The sequence below is a fragment of the Schizosaccharomyces osmophilus genome, chromosome 1 (genome assembly GCF_027921745.1).
Source record: "Schizosaccharomyces osmophilus chromosome 1, complete sequence".
Classification (NCBI taxonomy): Eukaryota; Fungi; Ascomycota; class Schizosaccharomycetes; order Schizosaccharomycetales; family Schizosaccharomycetaceae; genus Schizosaccharomyces; species Schizosaccharomyces osmophilus.
The window spans coordinates 4809993-4828793 of record NC_079238.1 but is presented as its reverse complement, the minus strand read 5'-3'; the positions used below and the strand labels follow the sequence as shown (position 1 = coordinate 4828793).

General features: G+C 39.7%; 11 protein-coding genes and 1 non-coding gene across 12 annotated transcripts; 7 read left to right on the top strand and 5 right to left on the bottom strand.

The window, feature by feature from the left end:
• Positions 1-47: 47 nt before the first annotated feature.
• npl4 (Hrd1 ubiquitin ligase complex subunit Npl4) lies at positions 48-1935 on the top strand (the record flags this gene model as incomplete). The annotated part of the gene is made up of 4 exons (XM_056180985.1): positions 48-50; positions 99-179; positions 243-1772; positions 1819-1935. 4 exons carry the CDS (start codon positions 48-50, stop codon positions 1933-1935), a joined length of 1731 nt encoding a protein of 576 aa, XP_056034926.1.
• Positions 1936-2442: 507 nt separating this feature from the next.
• Positions 2443-3311, top strand: SOMG_02192 (SNARE associated Golgi protein; the record flags this gene model as incomplete). The annotated part of the gene is made up of 2 exons (XM_056180984.1): positions 2443-2472; positions 2520-3311. 2 exons carry the CDS (start codon positions 2443-2445, stop codon positions 3309-3311), a joined length of 822 nt encoding a protein of 273 aa, XP_056034927.1.
• A 532-nt stretch (positions 3312-3843) lies between these two features.
• aha1 (chaperone activator Aha1) lies at positions 3844-5196 on the bottom strand (the record flags this gene model as incomplete). Its single annotated transcript, XM_056180983.1, has 2 exons — positions 3844-4831; positions 5165-5196. 2 exons carry the CDS (start codon positions 5194-5196, stop codon positions 3844-3846), a joined length of 1020 nt encoding a protein of 339 aa, XP_056034924.1.
• A 717-nt stretch (positions 5197-5913) lies between these two features.
• rrb1 (assembly chaperone for ribosomal protein Rpl3, WD repeat protein Rrb1) lies at positions 5914-7365 on the bottom strand (the record flags this gene model as incomplete). The annotated part of the gene is made up of 1 exon (XM_056180982.1): positions 5914-7365. One exon carries the CDS (start codon positions 7363-7365, stop codon positions 5914-5916), a length of 1452 nt encoding a protein of 483 aa, XP_056034925.1.
• Positions 7366-7855: 490 nt separating this feature from the next.
• On the top strand, positions 7856-8344 carry SOMG_02189 (mitochondrial DUF1772 family protein, multimembrane spanning anthrone oxygenase-like; the record flags this gene model as incomplete). The annotated part of the gene is made up of 1 exon (XM_056180981.1): positions 7856-8344. The coding sequence occupies one exon, from the start codon at positions 7856-7858 to the stop codon at positions 8342-8344; it is 489 nt and encodes a 162-aa protein (XP_056037288.1).
• A 584-nt stretch (positions 8345-8928) lies between these two features.
• sum2 (translation initiation inhibitor) lies at positions 8929-10404 on the bottom strand (the record flags this gene model as incomplete). The annotated part of the gene is made up of 4 exons (XM_056180980.1): positions 8929-9906; positions 10034-10215; positions 10254-10312; positions 10352-10404. 4 exons carry the CDS (start codon positions 10402-10404, stop codon positions 8929-8931), a joined length of 1272 nt encoding a protein of 423 aa, XP_056037287.1.
• Positions 10405-10954: 550 nt separating this feature from the next.
• On the bottom strand, positions 10955-12482 carry gcd10 (tRNA (m1A) methyltransferase non-catalytic subunit Gcd10; the record flags this gene model as incomplete). Its single annotated transcript, XM_056180979.1, has 2 exons — positions 10955-12257; positions 12388-12482. The coding sequence occupies 2 exons, from the start codon at positions 12480-12482 to the stop codon at positions 10955-10957; spliced, it is 1398 nt and encodes a 465-aa protein (XP_056037284.1).
• Positions 12483-12988: 506 nt separating this feature from the next.
• Positions 12989-13879, top strand: tsf1 (mitochondrial translation elongation factor EF-Ts Tsf1; the record flags this gene model as incomplete). Its single annotated transcript, XM_056180978.1, has 1 exon — positions 12989-13879. One exon carries the CDS (start codon positions 12989-12991, stop codon positions 13877-13879), a length of 891 nt encoding a protein of 296 aa, XP_056037283.1.
• Positions 13880-14113: 234 nt separating this feature from the next.
• brx1 (ribosome biogenesis protein Brx1) lies at positions 14114-14995 on the bottom strand (the record flags this gene model as incomplete). The annotated part of the gene is made up of 1 exon (XM_056180977.1): positions 14114-14995. The coding sequence occupies one exon, from the start codon at positions 14993-14995 to the stop codon at positions 14114-14116; it is 882 nt and encodes a 293-aa protein (XP_056037286.1).
• Positions 14996-15785: 790 nt separating this feature from the next.
• atb2 (tubulin alpha 2) lies at positions 15786-17135 on the top strand (the record flags this gene model as incomplete). The annotated part of the gene is made up of 1 exon (XM_056180976.1): positions 15786-17135. One exon carries the CDS (start codon positions 15786-15788, stop codon positions 17133-17135), a length of 1350 nt encoding a protein of 449 aa, XP_056037285.1.
• A 781-nt stretch (positions 17136-17916) lies between these two features.
• rpl4301 (60S ribosomal protein L37a) lies at positions 17917-18313 on the top strand (the record flags this gene model as incomplete). The annotated part of the gene is made up of 2 exons (XM_056180975.1): positions 17917-18073; positions 18186-18313. The coding sequence occupies 2 exons, from the start codon at positions 17917-17919 to the stop codon at positions 18311-18313; spliced, it is 285 nt and encodes a 94-aa protein (XP_056037280.1).
• A 260-nt stretch (positions 18314-18573) lies between these two features.
• SOMG_20099 lies at positions 18574-18645 on the top strand. The gene has a single exon. It is a non-coding gene; the product is annotated as a tRNA-Gln (tRNA).
• Positions 18646-18801: the final 156 nt, after the last annotated feature.

The window sequence follows — 18801 nt, the reverse complement described above, 5'->3', positions numbered from 1 at the left end:
CTATAACGAATTGTTTACTTGTCTTTTTCACGTATCGTACAGGAAAAATGGTATGGAGGATGCAGGCGTTTCTATCGAAATAAACTAACAGAATGCAGATTATACGTTTTCGAAGTAGGATGGGAATGTCCCGTGCGGAATTCCAACCTACAGACACCTTGCAAACGTTAAAGGACTACGTACGTAATATGGGGAAGCATTGCTGTGGATTTGAAGTTGGATGATTCTAACGTGGTTTATAGGTTTTGTTTAATGTTTTAAAAAATCAATACACTGCTGAAAACGTTTCACTTTGCAAAGATGAGTCAGACATGGGTACACCTTGCTCTCAAGTCGACGAGAAAACCCTGCAGGCAGCAGGCCTAGTGCATGGAAACATGGTTTTTTTGCGACTTGGGTCTCCTAGAGAATTACCAGCATCAACTCCTGTTCCTCCTGGTAAAGAAGGTGTTGCTGAAGTTGAAGTCTCAAAAGACAACGCTCTGTCTGCTACAAACTCCAGTAATGTTGCCTCGGCTCATGTTGTTCAAGACAATATAGATGATGCTTTTGAATTGCAAGATGGTCTTATTCCTCGATCTACCTCAGCGTTTTGTCGACATGGACCGAAAGGCATGTGCGATTATTGCTCTCCTTTAGAACCGTATGACGAAAATTATCAACGAGAAAACAAAATTAAACACATGTCATTTCACGCTTATTTGAGAAAGGTAAATTCTAATGTAAATAAATATGCCAGTTCCCAGTCCTTCATTCCTCCCCTGGAAGAGCCTTACTTCAAAGTTAAAGAAAAATGTCCTTCTGGTCATCCTCCTTGGCCTTTGGGTATCTGCTCCAAGTGTCAACCCTCTACAATCATGATGAACTTGCAACCTTTCCGAATCGTTGATCACGTTGAGTTTGCTTCTCCTTCTATTGTCGATTCTTTCTTGAACGCTTGGCGAAGAACTGGCTTCCAGAGAATAGGATATACCTACGGGCATTATGAACCTTACACAACTGTGCCCTTAGGTACGAAAGCTGTCATTGAGACAATTTATGAGCCTCCCCAAATATCTGAAGCGGACGGTGTTACTCTAGAAGAATGGCCAGAAGAAGCTTTGGTGGATCGTGTAGCGGCTGCATGCGGACTTCGTCGAGTTGGTATTATTTATACTGACTTGACTGATGATGGTAGTGCTACTGGAAAAGTCCTTTGCAAGCGTCACGCAGACTCTTACTTTTTATCTTCTCTTGAAGTTTGCAACTCTGCACATTTCCAATCCAAATTTCCTAATCCAAGCAAATGGTCTCAGACCGGATTTTTTGGATCCAAATTTGTCACTTCTGTCATTAGTGGGAATTTCAACGGTGAAATTGAAGTTACGTCTTACCAGGTATCCAATGTAGCTACTTCCCTATTCAAGGCCGATTTAATTCAGCCTAGTATTGATCCAGATCGCATGCTAGTGAAACGAGAAGACAAATCTCGCTATGTGCCGGATGTCCTTTATCGATACGTCGATGAATACAAAAAACAGGTCTCTAAAAATGCAAAGCCTGCTTTTCCTGTTAGCTTTTTGCTCGTAACCTTAACAGATGGATTCCCAGAAGAACCTACTCCCATGTTTGCCAAGCATAATACAGCATTGCCGACAGTTATAGAAACAGCTGATGAGACTGGTCGTTTGAGACAGTTGGCAAAGCTTTTTGATCATGATGCCGTAAAAGATGGCAGCCTTTCTAACTTTCCCATCATTTTGTTATTAGCCCAGTTATCCATTTTAAAAGAGGTATGTGGAATTTTACTTTAAAAGTCCTTTTACTAATCTAATGCAGGATGATATGGAAGCCTTTGCGAAATATGCGATGTCTCCAACTGAAGAAAACGAGAAGAATTTAAACACAAGAGAAAGCTACCAGACTTTATTGGCTGTACTCTACAGCAGCCTTTAATAAACTTATGCTTGATATGTCCGCTTTCTTAAGCAATTTTTGAACTTAACTTAATTTTTGTCGATGAAGAATAAAATTAATGACAACGGTTTCTTTAGCTTTCAATCTACCACTGCTTTTACGGTAATTATATACGCTAACGGAACGCAACCGCATAAAGCATACGGGGATTATATTTGTAGAGAGAATAAAACCGGTAGGGACATCTTTATGCGGCTTGCTATATTTCCTTTAAATATAGATTATTGTAACTTCCAGGCGTATCATTCAGCTCCATATCTTCCTCCAGACGTCCGTAAGTAGCATAGTTAATGTAAAGAAAGTTGGTAATATCTATTAAAGTCAAATTTCGAAACTGCTTGGTGTTTACTTTTGCTTTGGAGTCTTCACATATCAACCATCAGCGATCCCAAAAATTACCTATCCACGGACTACAATGTGAACAGGCCTAAAGAAGACTGATATAAGCATTTCAAGTCATTCTAATGAAAATCTGTAACATCAAAAATGGCTCAATCTAGAACAGTGCCTAAAGTTGTAAGTTACAACCAGAATTCAACGTAAATCAACATTTTAACCTTTAGATCGGGCTAATTTCTCTCTCAATCCTCCTTATAACTTCCCTTTTATTATTATCTGTTTACCACGAAGAAATATTGCATGCAGTTTTACCAATTGCTAAAAGGCTTTCTCGTCATCAATTCTCATTTTTGATTCCGCTAGGCTTGATCGCTGCATCTTCAGTACCCCCATTAGCCGGTCAAGATCCCATATCTATTGTCGTAGGAGCTGTATGGGGTCTTAACGTCGGTTTTTGGACCGTTGTCTGGGGCATCTTTCTTGGAGAGTCCATTGCATTTCTAGGATATCGCTACTTTTTAGAAGAGAAAGCTCAAGAATTTCGAAGTCGACATCAAGAGCATTACGGCACATTTGTCAAAATTCTTGAAGAAGGAAGCTATCCTCTTATTTGGCTAATTCGTCTTAGTTTTTTACCAACTCATTTTACGACAGTCTTTTTCAGTACTATTCCCCACGTATCTTATGTCGGCTGGTCGATTGCATTTTGGTTTTCTTGCTTCAAGTACCTTGTTCCTGTGTATGCCGGAGTATGTTTGGCAGCCAATACTTCCACTACAGCAAATGTCATCGGGATTGTTTTAAGTGGTATTATCACTATTGGCACCTTTATTTTGTTAGTACACAAGTATAGGAGAATAAAGGAACACCATACTCCAACTCCTCGCCCAGTCAGTCGATCTACAGAGCTAAATGCTTTGGAATCCCAGCAGTCTGAATTGGATCAGGATCAAAATGAGATCACAAGTGATTACGACAGAGCTGCCCGTGAACGTGAACATTTACTATCTTCTTAAAATGTGTAAGTACAAGTTGGCTTTAACTGTGCTACAATTGTCATAGTGATTGAATGGCATTTTTTGAAGGTTTTATGCTATTTTATACGTGTAGCATCTAAACGCAGTGTTATTGAAAAAACTGATTCATTATACTAAGGTCAGCGACCTTTTTGGTATGCTATTTCTTCGTTTATAGCAAAAAAAGTCTATATCAAAGATATACTTCAGTAATAATGACAATATGTAATTAAAAAACTTGTTTCTCATTAAAAATCTTACTGGGAGTAATTATTGTTAACGTAAAACGTAGATCTATCATTCCATAAACGACAAATGGGATTGAATCCTTTCAAAGTATTAGTTTGAAATTATCAACAAGGATTACAGATGGCTGTAAAACTCTTCTTTGAGCTAACCCGTCTCCATTTGACAAAGGATTGATCACTGAAAATCTATATGAAAAGGACATATATGAGAAATAACTTAAGCCATCACCTTTTTTTTGACATAAATTTTTTTCAACGCAGAGATAACTTCGATCCAAAACATTTTATAGGACAGCGCCGAAACCAAAGATAGTTTTAATAGGACGGATGTAGTAATTCATAATATTGTTTTGAACCATCTCTTCTTCACCAATGGGCACTCCCTTCATGACCATGCGCAATGTGGTGTAAGTATCAGCTTGGTCAAAACTGAAGCTGATTTCAGCATAGTGGCCAGTGGGCCAGGCAGCTAAACGCCAGGTCTGTACAATGCGTTTATTTTCTTCCAGGACAAGGAAACGTCCGACGACGTTGCCATGAAAGAGGGAAAAGGGACCCTGAGGACGAACATCAAGCTGAGGAGGAGCACGAGACCAAGCAGCGACACGTGCAGGATCCAACAAGGTGACGTAAAGCTCGTCAGCAGGAGCATCAAAGCTAAAGTTTTCAGAGATGTCCGAAGTGTTGACGACTGCAGAAGCATGAGTACCGTCCGAACCAGAACTGGCAGGGAGGGAAGTAGCAACCTTGCTAGGTGTGTTGATAGAGGTTTTACCGATTTTTTGCTGAGCAGTAAGGCTACTGTGACTAGGAAGTCCCCGAGCAGCATTTCCATTGTGTTCTTCGGATGACAAGTAAACGTCGTTGCCATGATTTTCCAGCAAAACTCGGGAAAGGTTACTCAAAAATTCACGAACCTTGGGTAGTAACTTCTCGCGAACAAATTGTTTCACTGGTTCCTTTTCTTTGGTGGCTTCATACACGTCCGTTTCAAAAACGTAATCGGAAGGACCCAAATCATAGGAAACCTCAGGACAAGTAATGGAACCGGAGGCTTCTGTACCTTCGACTTCGCCCTTGAATTCCATTTGAATCTTCAAATCATAGATGGTGATGACCTTACGTTTCCGCATAGCAACATCCACATCACCTTCACAACTTATAACTCGCGTAATGGCGGCCTTCTTGTCGCCTTCATCCACCGAGACCTTGGTAAGCTCATTGTCAAGGTACTCCCTAGTCCAGATCCGACAATCCTTGCTAGTCCAGTGCCTATTTCAAACAATTGTTAGCGAATAGTTTTCCAAACCGAACAAAGGATCAAAGAGAAACAACCAAAGAAAATATATATGATTACAGCAAGTGTCTTATGGCATTCCAAGGATCCTTTCCAGTCAATGACTTAAAATTCAAGGAACCCAGTAAAGCTCCTCACGAGAAGTCCGTTAAACAGGACATTGATGCTTAAAAACACGCGAAAAAGCAAAGGAAATGACTCAGATGCATGATTCATACTTCCCTCCTCCATTGCTTCTCGTTTGAGTAGCATTTACAAGCAAAAACTGATATTTTCTGGTTGAATTGAACCTCACTCACCAAACTTACCAATTGTTAGGGTTTACAGATGTTGCAGACATTTTCCAACGTAAACAAATTCAAAACACGAAAAATTCGCTCCAAAGTATGTAGTAAACAAACGCGTCCCAGCTTTTTCGTTTTGCTGTTGTTCTGTTGCTTGCTGCAGGCTTTATACTGCCGGCCATAGTGAGAGGATCGAAGACTCAAGAATCTTCGAGAGTAGAAATAGCATGGTTTGCAAAGGTACTTCGCAATGCGTTAAAGCATTTAGTGTACATTAGTGTTTATATGTTATAGACCTACTTTGGTTATATAGTATAGTACGTTACATTGACTAAAGCGTTTGAAAGCCAATTTTAATTTGCATACCGCTGTGCAACATATCCGCAGTAGTAAACAAAAACAAATATTGAGCGAAGAAGAAAAGGAGACGATAAAGCTTAAGAGAAGGAATAAAACACCTGCGAAGATATCAATGGTTACTTCGCTACACCCTGAGTTTGACTCTTTTCTTAACGTGAACGATGATAAAACTACCTTGAGTATCTTCTCGTTTACGCGACAATTCTCCCATTGAAAAAGTCGTAGTTAGAAAGAATCCATTTTATTCAAATGTCTAACCAATAATAAGCCAAAAACCCAATAATTTTGCAACGATAGAAACTTAAGAAAAACCAAAGATGCACACCATTCAACATTTCCTATCGTGGTTTCCAAAAAAAAATATGTACGTTTATAATATCACTAAAACGTGCTTTCCTCATTTCCATAAAATATTAAAATGTAATCGTCTTGAAGACGTTCAAACCCGTTTGAGCAGTAGAAACAATGGTACCAGGGATTTGCTTATGCCAATGAAGCTCTTTGATGGCTGACTGTCCCATATGCACAAACATGAGTTGAGGAGGCACATCCTGAAGGCCCTCAGAAGCACGGCTAGCTTGTTCTTCAGGATCCAATTCAACAGAAAGGTCCCAAAGTGAAAGTTGATCGTCGGCACCAGCAACGGCCACAACAGACTCTTCTTTGGGATGCCACTCAATACTAGTGACAGCAGCTTGGTGCCATTTAAAGGATGCGACAGGTGTGGCAACAGCTGATGAGGATTTCAAAGAGCGGAGATCCCACACATTAAAGACACCATTGTCGGCACCAGTCGCCATCAAATAAGGCACGCGAGGATTCCAACTCAAGACATTAACATCGACACCGGGATGGGCGTTGACTGTCAAGGCAGAAGTCTTCTTTTGGTTACGGACATCCCAGATACGGAACGTTCCGTCACAACTACAACTGGAAAAGACAGTCTTTTCGTTAGGCGACCATTGAATGTCTTCCACACTTCCAGTGTGATCCAAAAAGGGAGATGACTCAGTCTGCCATCCAGCGTTTGTAGCACGAGTCAAGTATATTTCGTTGGCGCAATCTCCTGAAAGTAAGGAGTACTCAAAAGGGGACCAGTCTAAAGCATAACCTTCTGTCTTGTGTTGATTCACTGTGTGTACAGGGTTGTTTTGGTTGCGGGAAACCAAATTACCGGGGCTCTTGAGAGATTGGAGATGAGGAGCGATATCCCAAACGTGGACCTTTCCTGTTTCTTGGAATGAAGCTAAAAAGCTCTTCTTTTGAGGATCATTCGTTGAAATAGGCGAAGCTCGAATGCGGTTGCAAGCTCCCTTGGTGGGTATAGAGCGATGCTCCAAAATAGGATCGTCTTCAACATCAGAATTATCAGAATCCTCATCATCTTCAGCATCATGTTTGGTCCTACATAAATGACTGGCTTTCATCACTGTAAGTTCGTTTTCGCTGTTATTGATTGCTTGCGAGCCTCCAGCCAAATACATCTCTTGGGGCCAACTACGACGTTCTTCACCCAGAGCGTCAGGAATCACATCCAAGCTCAAAAATGGCCATTTTACTTGCATGTTATGAAGCATATCGTAGGCGCTAGGATCGACAACCAATTGTTCGCCTTCATTAATGACACCACCTGGTAACCAGGCAGACTTTGCAGCTGAAGCGTCCTCTTCCTCATCAGCTTCTTCCATTTCATTGTCCTCCTTTCCATCAGCTTCTAGGTACTCGTTTTCACTTTCAAATTCGTCTTCGTATGCGTCCTCAAAGTTACCCATTTCTGTATCCACGGTCCCCGAAACCGCCTCGCGTCTTCCAGGGCCATTTTTACCCTCAATATCTTGGGTATCTTCCGCAGCTCTTTTTGACATGGCAATTGCTGAGTTTGCTACTTTTTAATGGATTTGGAGAGGTAAACGTTCCCAGCATGTTCTCGCACTCTGAATCAAACTTTTCTTTGCGAGCATTTACCGAAAATGTAAGCGTTACTAGATAACTTGCTATTTGTCTATAGTGTTTTACAAGCTATTTCCTTATACAATATACCGATTTGGGTAATTTGCTAAATTATTGCGCTGAAGTGTGTTATTCTGTAAACAAAACGAAATGTGTGTTAAAAATGATAACTTGCTTTAGGTTGGTTACCTTTATAAATTGCCATGACACGCTTTGAATTGAATTCTTTGTTTTTATGTGTTTTAAAATCATAAGTAAGAATGATGAGAACACAGAGCTGGCCTCCTTCGATTCTATCCATCCAACATCATCTCAACGATAAATCTTAGAGAAACGTCATTTGAATTATTTTATATAGTTTCATCAAATAAGTATATTTACCTTCTCCTTATCTCGTAATCGAAAATGAATTTTAATTTAGTTTACCTTTTTCAAGCGGCTGGCATACTGGTTCCTAGCATGGAAGCTGGCGCCGTTTTGAGTATTTCTGCTCAGTCAATTCCTGTTCTATTATCAGCACCCGCAGACGTAGGACTCGCTCAATTTAAGTATGTCTATTTGCTTGGTAAACGAACTCTTCCTTTTATTGCTGCCGGAAATATGCTGATCCAAGGATGTTTGGCCTACTGGGAACGACCACGTAGTGTCTTGTCTTCTAACCTGTACCTTATTTCAGGATCGCTTAGTGTACTCATTCCTCTTTATAGCGTAGTATTCATGGGCAACACCAATGGGTCACTGCTTGCTATCAATCCTGATATAGTTTTGAAGTCCAAAGAAGCAACAGATACATTTCGAAAATTACTTCAAAAGTGGAGTATCATGAGCTTGGTAAGAAGCGCTTTATTGTGCGGTTCTGCACTTTCCTCTTTTGCTGGCACCTTTCTGTTTTAATCCATGTTTTAAAAGGCGTTTCAAAATTACGTCTTGTTTTCAACAGCCGCTAGTCTATTGTTAATTATAGTTGGGAACAATTTCATGTTTCAGTCTACAATATCCCAGGTTGAATAATCTAGTAAAAAGATCACTGCTGTCCTTTAGCGGATACAGTAAAATAATTCACTGTAAACGATTTTCTTTGCTTTTTCTGTGACAGATAAACAATGTACAAGATAAATTTTTACCTCCGTTCATCAGGAGTAATTAGCAAAGTAGGAAAGCATTTCGTTTACGCTGAAACTGAGTCTTTCATAAAATCTTAGAGAGGGTCAAAATGAACTTCATTCATGGTTAAATAAATTTGTCGATGAATACCTTTTCGTTGACTCATTGGAATAAAAAAAAAAAGCACCCAATAACAATTTTAAATTGACTTTCTTTATTCATTATTTCCAAAACATCTTTTACATCGATAGAGAATCAATTCTATTTGACAGAAAACTTTTTTTTTCATGTCTTAAGTACCGCAAGGGAAGAGCAATAAGGTGAATTTCCAAACTATTCATTTGACTGAATATTGGCATTCATATATACAATGTTTATTGTTGGGCATTAGGAGCATAATTTGCCCCGTTGTATCTTTGATAATAACCTCTTGAGTATCCTCCACGACCACGACCACGACCGCGACCGCGACCTCGACCACGGCGTCCTCGACCTCCGCTAGAAGCGACTCCAAACGTCTCCAAATTTAAGTTGCGTTCACGGTCGCGTAAAGAGCGACGGTCTAAAGCTTCTATACTTTTCTCCTTGCTTTCACAGCTAATATCATCAAAGAAAGATTGTCTCGGTTTGTAAAAGTCTTGATGGATTTGATCTTCTTCATTTTCAAGCTCACTCTTTAAAGTTTGGAATTTTTCATTAGCAGATTGGAAATCAAATTCACCTCTTTCGTTTCTAGGAACACTGACAGAGGCAGTCACTGGATGAGATGATTGGACGGCGTCTCCGGCATCAGTGAAGCGTTCGCTGCTTGCTGAAACTGACTTGATCGATCTATCACCTTCATTGTTAAGCTGGTTGGAGGTAATTGTTGTAGCACTTCCAGATCCTAAAGGATTAACAGAAGGAGAAGGAATAGGAGCAGCGGAAACTTGTGTAGGAGGTATATTCGCAATAGATGCACCAGCATTAGGAAGGTTTGGAGTCATGGGTTTCTGGCTCGGGACATCAAATCCTGGTCTGGACATGAAAGGAGATTGGCCAGGAAGGAGCTGAGAGACACCAGGTGGAGGCATATCTGGGCGAGTGGAAGCTTGCTGCTGATCTACGGGACCATTATGGTAGGGTACAGCAGGAGTAGAAGCGTCCATTGGAGTTCCCAAAGGAGCAGCACCCGAGGGAGCATAAGGAGCTCCTCCTGCATTTGCATACATATAATAAGGAGAAGCACCAGGCATAGGGTTGTATGGAGCACCATTCTTTGGTCCGTACATGTTGTAGTAAGGATTAGGCGGCATTGGCTGACCATTTGGACCGGCACCAGGTTGGTTCCAGCCAAACTGACCACTATTTGACTATAAGGATAATATTAGCAAAGAAAAGCTTAGAAAATTGGTAGGTTTCTCTTAAGACAAGGGATCTGAAAATGCGGCTCGCTGTGTACGACAGAAATATCCCCAAACCTCTACATGAAGAACATACCCCTACGATAGCAGGATCATTGGGAGGCTGAACAGGAGGAGGCGCCGGAGTGCTGGCTGGCTCCTCTATGCGTAAATCTTTCACATCGCTTCCACGAAAGACGATGTAATCAAACACGTTCTCGGACGGTGGAATTTCCTGAGATGGATCTTGTTTCCTGCCTTCCGTACCACACCATCGAACTAATTGTTATTAAATGAATGATAGTGGTAATCCATACCGTGCTTTAAAGCAAGAGTAGAATCTTGAGAGTTGATATCTTGCAAGATACCCACATATCTATTCGATTAGTAAATAAAGTACTGATTTTTCTCTTACCGAATGTCTGATTTACTAATCAGACTAATACGAGAACCAATAAATTCTGTCATTGAGAGAGTTTTCAATACGAAACTACCGTTGTGGTTGAGAGGTATAACTTCTGAACGTCGAAGGCAGTCCTGGGTGGAGGAAGGGAACACCAAATTTCATATAGGAGATGAGATGAAAATTTATAGTCATTTTTTGTTTTAATAAGTTAAAATGATTTCAAAAGAGCATTGTTAATAGGCCTCAACATCTTTCCATGTTTCTATGAGATTTCGCCTAGAGTCTAAGAATTGCCCATGAAAAGTATTTGACTTTCGTTTACTTTTCCAAATAATTAGACAAAACTTTGATGGGATATTTGCTTTCCGAATCACTTTCACGGGCATTGAAAAATTACAATCATCTCATTCTTGATGTATTTCACAACTGTTAAATTATACAGCATTTGCGAAAATTATTCAGGCTGTGTTTCAATTTAATTCTTTTTTTTTAAAAAAAAAAAATTCATAACCAGAAGTAAAGATTCATGGAAAACGTATTAAAAGGACAGCAAGCATTTATTATGACCTATTACCAAAAAGAACCTAAATTGTCTATACAAAACTAAATTTTCTATACTCTTGTGTTCGCTTTTTTCTTGTTTCCAGCACCTTGCTTTTGCCGTTTGGGAAATCTGCCAGCGGCAACGGTGCATACGGAAGAAAGTACCTTGAGCCCAGACAAGACATATCCCATGTCTCCTCGAATACTCATAAATGGATGAGTACGTTCTGGAAGAACTTGGTAAGGACGAGTACGGATTTCATGGATATCCAACATGATAAGTTTTTCAACCCACGCGTTTTGGGTATCCTGCAACTCATGTTTTTCAGAAGATTCATCGTTAGTTATGTCTTCGTTATTCGTCTCTGTTACTTCACATGGGTTAGACCACTTGAACAACTCGTGATGGGTATCGACTAGCACTTGTTGATAGGGTGAATAAACAAGTACAGGACGAGAGGATCCAATTTTAGGTAGAAGCAGATTTAATACTGACATTGGTGTATGATTGCTTAAAACAAATAACGCATCAAAATTTCCTTTTTCAAAATCCTCAAGACTAGACTGTAAACGAGCATAGGAAGCTTTCCGACTCTCATATCTCTTTTTATGGCGAAGTTTCATTTCATTAAGCTCTTCCTCGGTACAATCATCCACATGCATATCCTTCAAAGCTTCTTCTGGGCCAATAACTTGTAACCAATTCAAAGTCCGTAGAATTCCTTTTTCGACAAGGCTTTCTTCTGTGTACTCTTTTCCCCAAAGTTCCAAGCAAGAGCTGTTCGGTTGCTCATTGGGATGGACTAAAGTAACTTTACAGTCTCCACCTAGGCGTTCCAGTAAGGAACCCAGAAAGAGGCAGCCCGTTTCGTCGACCACAAGATATCTGCCTCCAGGTTGAGCATTTCCTAATGTCATCATGTAAGTGGAGCAGTCAGCTGTTAACTCCATAATTTTATACTGGTCATGATCGAGCATATATTCGGTCACGGTTTCAAGACAAGGTCTCAATGCTCGAAACTGTTGAAGGTATTTTTCTCCCTTACGATTTACATATTTGGCTTGAGCATACTGAGTCTTTTGATCAAAAGTTAAACTTTTAGATGTCAATTGACGAATTGCTTCTTCGCCGCGAAGTCCTCCTTCTTTAATTTGCTTTCGTAGCTCTTCAATTTCATCTTGGCTCATGAGCTGATTGCTACGACAGTCCATTAATTCTTTATTGGTCTTATTCTCCTCCTCCAAACTTTGGACTTCACGAGTTTTCAACACGCGTATTTTTTTAGGCTCGTAAATCTCAAATGTTTCATCGTAGGTCTTTCCAAATAAATCGTCTGTGCAGAAGGATCCAAATTTACCAAGACTAATTGTACTAGAAATTATGTTAGTTTTGTTTAAGTTAAGCAAAAATAAACCTTCATGGCTTCAAACAAAACTTAAGTACCCAATTGGAAGACCATGGAATTGTTGCAAAACGCACAGGTTTCTCAGCTCCTACTTACTTATTTGGCTTTAGTGTTACAAACCGAATATTCTCAGATGGTAATTTGATGAAAACAGGGCTATTTTCCTGTATGATGGGGCTGCTCTCTAACATGTTGCTCTTGGCAGAAAAAAAAAACCTTTGGATTGCTAACCCTTTGTACACCGAAAAATAAATGGTTTAGAATCTTTCTTAATGTTTGTTTCGAATTTAAAATTATTTTTCTGTTATGATTCGAAAGAGCAGGAGAGTGAATCAGCAAAGTCTCAATTGCTATCGGCGTCGGTAGGAAGTAAAAAGGATGGCCTTACACTAAACTACTATACTTTACTCTTTTTTTTCTATAATAAAAGGAAAGTTTGGCTTCCAAACTCGTATAGAGCAGTGTGGATAGATGTGTAGTCTGAAAGTCAGTCAAACACCGATTATTTTCATTTTATGTTTTGTAACCAAAGATTTAATCTAATTTTAGGTAGAAGTACTTCTTTTTTCAAGGAAAGCATTTGACTCATTATCTTCGTCCTTGCACCTGTGCATTCTTTCCTATACCTCACCGTGTCAACCTCTTTCTTGGATATCCTCTTTCCGTCCTTCTTTCTATTATATAGACACTATAAAAAATGTTAAGATTAAATATCATGCGCCAGCGTCTTAGCGCGATTCAGAGACCTTTTGTAGCTGGTATGCGTCTGCGAGGATACAGCAAGATGAGCGGTAAAATGAGTAATATAAAAACCCTCAGAATGGAAAACACTGCTTCTATAGATATAATAAAACAGGCTGTTGAAGAAGCAGGTGTCGGAAACCTTGAAAAAGCAAGAGAGATTCTCTCAAAGAAAATTCAGCAACGCGGAGGAAAGATTGCAGAAAAAACAAAAGACCGTATCGCTAAGCAAGGATGGATTTCTCAATGTGTGTCAGCCGATCGAAGGAAAGCAATTATGGTCGAAGTTAATTGTGAATCTGATTTTGTGAGTCAAACAGCATCTTTTCAAGAGTTCTCTAGAACTATTGCATCTTCTCTTCTTCCTCATATTCCATCGACTGAAGCTACCATTTTCTTGAATGATTCCAATTATAACACAATATTTCAAAACAAGACTTTGGCGCTCCCTACAGACTCTGCCGCGTCGGATAGCAGCGTCGGAACTTTAAATGATTATTTGCTGAAAGCAACGTCTTTAACTGGAGAAAAGGTAACCATTAACAGAATCCTTGGCTTCAATGCCTTACAACCCAATTCACGTATCGGCATTTATGCCCATGGAGCAACAGCTACAGCTTCTACTCAACTGGGACGAATTGCTTCTATGGCACTCGTTCGACAAGCATCAGATAAGTATTCTGAAATAGCAGGCTTGGTTGCAAAAGAAATTGTTGCCCAAGCACCGGAGTCTACCGACGAGCTTCTATCTTTGCCTTCTATTTCTCAGTCGCCCAAGACTATTCAGGAATTATTAAATGGCGGCAGTATTTTAAATTGGATCCGTTGGGAACGCGGTACTTCTTAAATAGCTATTTAAGTGACTTTGCATACAAACTTTTTGTTTATCTCCTCTCACTCTTTAAATTACAACAGCTACTACCTTTAAATTTTTATAATACTATAGCCTTTAAAAATATCGATTATGGCCAACCTTCAAACCCAAATTTTTTTATTTTTTTACCTGACTATTGTACTTATACCTATATAATAACCATAAATCTGTTTCCCGAATTTTAAAGTAAGGTTATTGAAATTAAAATTATGCAAACACCTTCTCCAAAGGATCTTCTGGGTATTCATTTTGCTTGACACGAACAGCGTGCTCAAGTTTGTTTTCTTGACGATTGACATAGCGCTGAGCAGTTTGTTTACGAAGAGCTGCACGAGCCATGGTTGCACTGACGAAGGTGTCATTTTTGAAGATAACGGGACCGCCGAAGGATCCTTCAATAATGTTGATAATGGTCATGACAAAACGAGGACCAATTTCAAACAAGGTAACAGGATCTTTCTCTGAATCCTCATTTTGGCGAATTTCGTAGTTTCTGAACCAAATCTTGTTGTCAGCAACAGTGAGTGTACAAACACGGTCAATGAAAGGTTTGCTACGACGAGCACCCTTTGGAATACCAAGGGTTTGTTGCAGAAGCTCTTTGACAATCTTCAAATGAGGAGCAGAGTCAAATGTTTTGTCAAAAGAGAGAATAGGACGGGAACCCTTCAAAGCATTTCCTGTCATGTTTAGTTCGTCCATTGTATGCAAGTTTTCGATGTGAAATTTAACAGTAGGTCCGTTAGGAGCACGCGCAATGTGCAAATAAAGATCCTCGCGACGACGAGATTCAAAAAAGTAGATATTGTTACAGTTGTAAAGGTCAGCAAGCTCATTGAGCTCGTACAGACGGTCCTTAGACTCGAACTTGCTGTCCTTCTTCGTGTGTGGCATCATATTAATCAGATCTGTAAGCAAATGGCGTTGACGATAAGTTACACCACGAGATGACAGGATCAGGACCTTTTGCTTAACGGGAACAAAGCCTTCAGAGTGCTTTCTAGTAGTAACGACAGGTGCATGGGCATCTTCTTCTTCTTCGTCTCCAGCACGAGATGCGTTGGTTTTAAGCTTATAAATGGTACTCATATTCAATTAATGAAAGTTTTGTTATAAAAATATGTTCTTGTTTCCTTGGCAAAGGAATGGACAGAAAAGAAGAAAATCGTTCTTAAAAGGTCAAATCAAAGTCAAATTCAACCGGACAAAAAATAGTAACAAACAAAAAAAATTTCAACCCGAATAAGAAGCTTGAAAATATAAATACTCAAGTAAAGGAGCCAATTCTGTAGAGCAGGCTTTTACGTTCCAGTTTACTTTCTTTCTCTAGGAAATGCAAATTTGTTGAAATTAACGACAGATGCTATCTTTCGTTAGTCCCCTTTTCGTAACTTAACCCGTACGCTATTATTTTTACCGTAATATACCATTTGTCTTTATAATGGTTTTCGTGCTGTATACTAGTCGCTTAGTAAACAAGACCAGAAATAAAAAAATCATCCCAAAGATGGCCTTGTAACTATAAAAAAGCTGGACTTAGCTTAAGGGGAAATTGCTTCTTGTTTGGTCGCGTCCATGAAGTCTTAGGATTGTGCTTTTTAGCCAAATATCCCAAATTTTTTGTTTCCATCTGCAAGTTTCAAGTTTCAAAGACTTCTTACAAAGTTTCAGACTTTAAATAAGGATAACAATTCTAGTTTCCGACACAAATATAATATATTCCTTTTGTTTACTATGGATACTGGCGCATTTCGCTGGAGACTATACCGCAATATGATAGACATCTCTATTTTGGCATTGTTTGGTTTATGACAGCAGCAAACCTGCCATAAACCAAACATTTTAGCATTCAGTTAGAATACCCCAGAAGACAGACGAGATGAGAGAGATCATTTCCATTCACGTTGGTCAGGCAGGAACTCAGATTGGTAATGCTTGCTGGGAGCTTTACTGTTTGGAACATGGAATCCAACCAGACGGTTATATGGCTCCAGAAGCTAACCCAGATAGCCAAGACAATGGGTTTTCTACCTTCTTTACAGAAACAGGTCAAGGAAAATACATTCCTAGAAGTATTTATGTTGATTTGGAGCCCAACGTGATTGATGAAGTGCGCACTGGACCCTACCGGGACCTTTTCCATCCTGAACAATTAATTACTGGTAAGGAAGACGCTTCCAATAACTATGCCCGTGGTCATTACACTGTCGGAAAGGAAATGGTAGATGAAGTGACCGAGAAAGTCCGTCGTATCGCAGACAACTGCTCTGGTCTCCAAGGTTTCCTCGTTTTTCATTCTTTCGGTGGTGGTACTGGTTCTGGCTTTGGAGCCCTTTTGCTCGAGCGTTTGGCCATGGAATATACCAAAAAGTCTAAGCTTCAGTTCTCAGTATACCCAGCTCCTCAAGTAAGTACATCCGTCGTGGAGCCTTACAATTCTGTCTTGACGACTCATGCTACCCTCGATTTGGCAGACTGTACCTTCATGGTTGACAACGAGTCTTGCTATGATATTTGTCGTAGAAACCTCGACATTGAGCGCCCTTCATACGAGAACTTGAATCGCTTGATTGCTCAAGTCGTATCTTCTATCACAGCCTCTCTTCGCTTCGAAGGCAGCTTGAACGTCGATTTAGCTGAATTTCAAACCAACTTGGTCCCTTATCCCCGAATTCATTTTCCACTAGTCACCTATGCCCCTATCGTGAGCGCTGTCAAGGCCTATCACGAATCTCACTCCGTCCAAGATATTACCAATCAATGCTTCGAACCTTACAACCAAATGGTCAAGTGTGATCCTCGTGCCGGTCGTTACATGGCCACTTGCTTGCTTTACCGTGGTGATGTAATTCCTCGTGATGTTCAATCTGCTGTTACGAGCATCAAGGCTAAGCGCACCATTCAATTTGTTGACTGGTGTCCAACCGGCTTTAAAATTGGTATTTGTGATCGTCCTCCTCAACATATTGAAGGAAGTGACATTGCAAAGGTTGACAGAGCTGTTTGCATGCTTTCTAACACTACTTCTATAGCTGAGGCCTGGTCTCGTTTGGACCACAAGTTCGATCTTATGTATAGCAAGCGTGCTTTCGTTCACTGGTACGTCGGTGAAGGTATGGAAGAAGGTGAATTTTCTGAGGCACGTGAAGATCTTGCTGCTTTAGAACGTGATTATGAGGAAGTTGGCCAGGACTCGATGGAGGCTGACTACATGGAAGAGGAATACTGATCGTAACGATGAACCTCTGTATTATTTATCCTTTATATTGTCTGTCTTTTTTAATAAGCAAAAAAACAAGCAAAAAAAGAAAAGTTGTATCTAAACGCTGTCTATGTCCGTTCATTTTTTCCCATACATATTTACATTTATTTTTTTCTATTCACCGTTGGTATTCCCCTAAAAGTTTTGCTAAGTGGTTTGACTCGCACAGACCTACTTATTGAAGGATTGTTCGTGGTCACTAGATGTTCGAGAATTTCCACTCCTTTAAAATTCAATCATTGCTTGTTTGTACGATGCAAAGATTGCTTTGCACAGAAACAATGTCTCTATGTATTTCCTTCCTTTTTTATTAGTTGGTTCGGGTTCCTATGTATTGTAATCCATCAACTCCTTCTCTTTTGTCTCATGGCTCTTTACAAAAGCACAACCATAGTAATCATTCTTTGTGATCTTGCTATTAGTCTAACAAATGGTATTCAAGACATTGCCTGGATCGTTTTTGCTTTCTGTTGAAACCTTTCTTAGCACATAGAATTGAAACCCATATTTTCCTTTAAAATGAAAAGTGTTTCAAAATTCCAACCTTTCTTTTCCATTCATTCATTTCAATATGCGCATATTACATAGTAGCACGTAAGCAATTGGACACAAGTTTTTATTCGTTGTTTATTTGAGTAACATCGTCACCTGTAAAGAAATTTTGACTGTAGAAAAAACAGTCACACTTTGCATATTCCAGAATTGCAAGCTTTCAGAAAACTCACCCAACGCAAAACATCCATCTAAGATGACGAAGAGAACTAAAAAGGTTGGTGTGACCGGTAAATATGGCGTTCGTTATGGTGCTTCTTTGCGTCGTGACGTCCGCAAGATTGAGGTTCAGCAACATGCTCGTTATCAATGCCCTTTCTGCGGTCGTAACACTGTGAAACGCTCTGCTGCTGGTATGTAAACCTTCTCATGGCTATTCGAATCTGCTTACCATTGTTTTGAATCGGATGCCGTGGTTGAATTAAAACAATTTCCTAGAGGAAACAACAACTAACACATATATAGGCATCTGGAACTGCCACGGTAAGGCTTGTGGTAAGGCTATGGCCGGTGGTGCTTGGACTGTCACTACTCCTGCTGCCACTAGTGCTCGCTCCACTATTCGCCGTCTTCGTGAAATGGTCGAAGTCTAAGCTTAGTAGACAATTATTTCCAGTTACTTACATTCATGAATTGAGTTGTAAATTACGCGCGATGCGGGATATAATTATAGAAGAGAAGTAAATTGTAGTCCTGTAGACTTGTGCTTAAAATTTTTTTGCAAAATGCTGTACGAACATTTTATACTATAGTCATGCTTATCTTAATATGTGGTAAATATGTGTAGCATCGAGCTATGTCTTGTTAAACAAAACATATATTGAGTATATTATCTCTAAAGTAGACAAGCTACGGTTGTATGGTGTAGTGGCTAGCACATGAGATTCTGATTCTCGAGACCTGGGTTCGATTCCCAGTACGACCTTCGACAACCGTACTTTTTTTTTCTCTAACCTTTTCGACAGTTCAATAAACAATGCATGATGATAGTATTAAGATTACTATGTTCTTTACAAAGTACTAATACCTTACTTGCAAATCAAAAGATCCACTCAGTGACAAAGAAGTAGTTTTTAGTTTT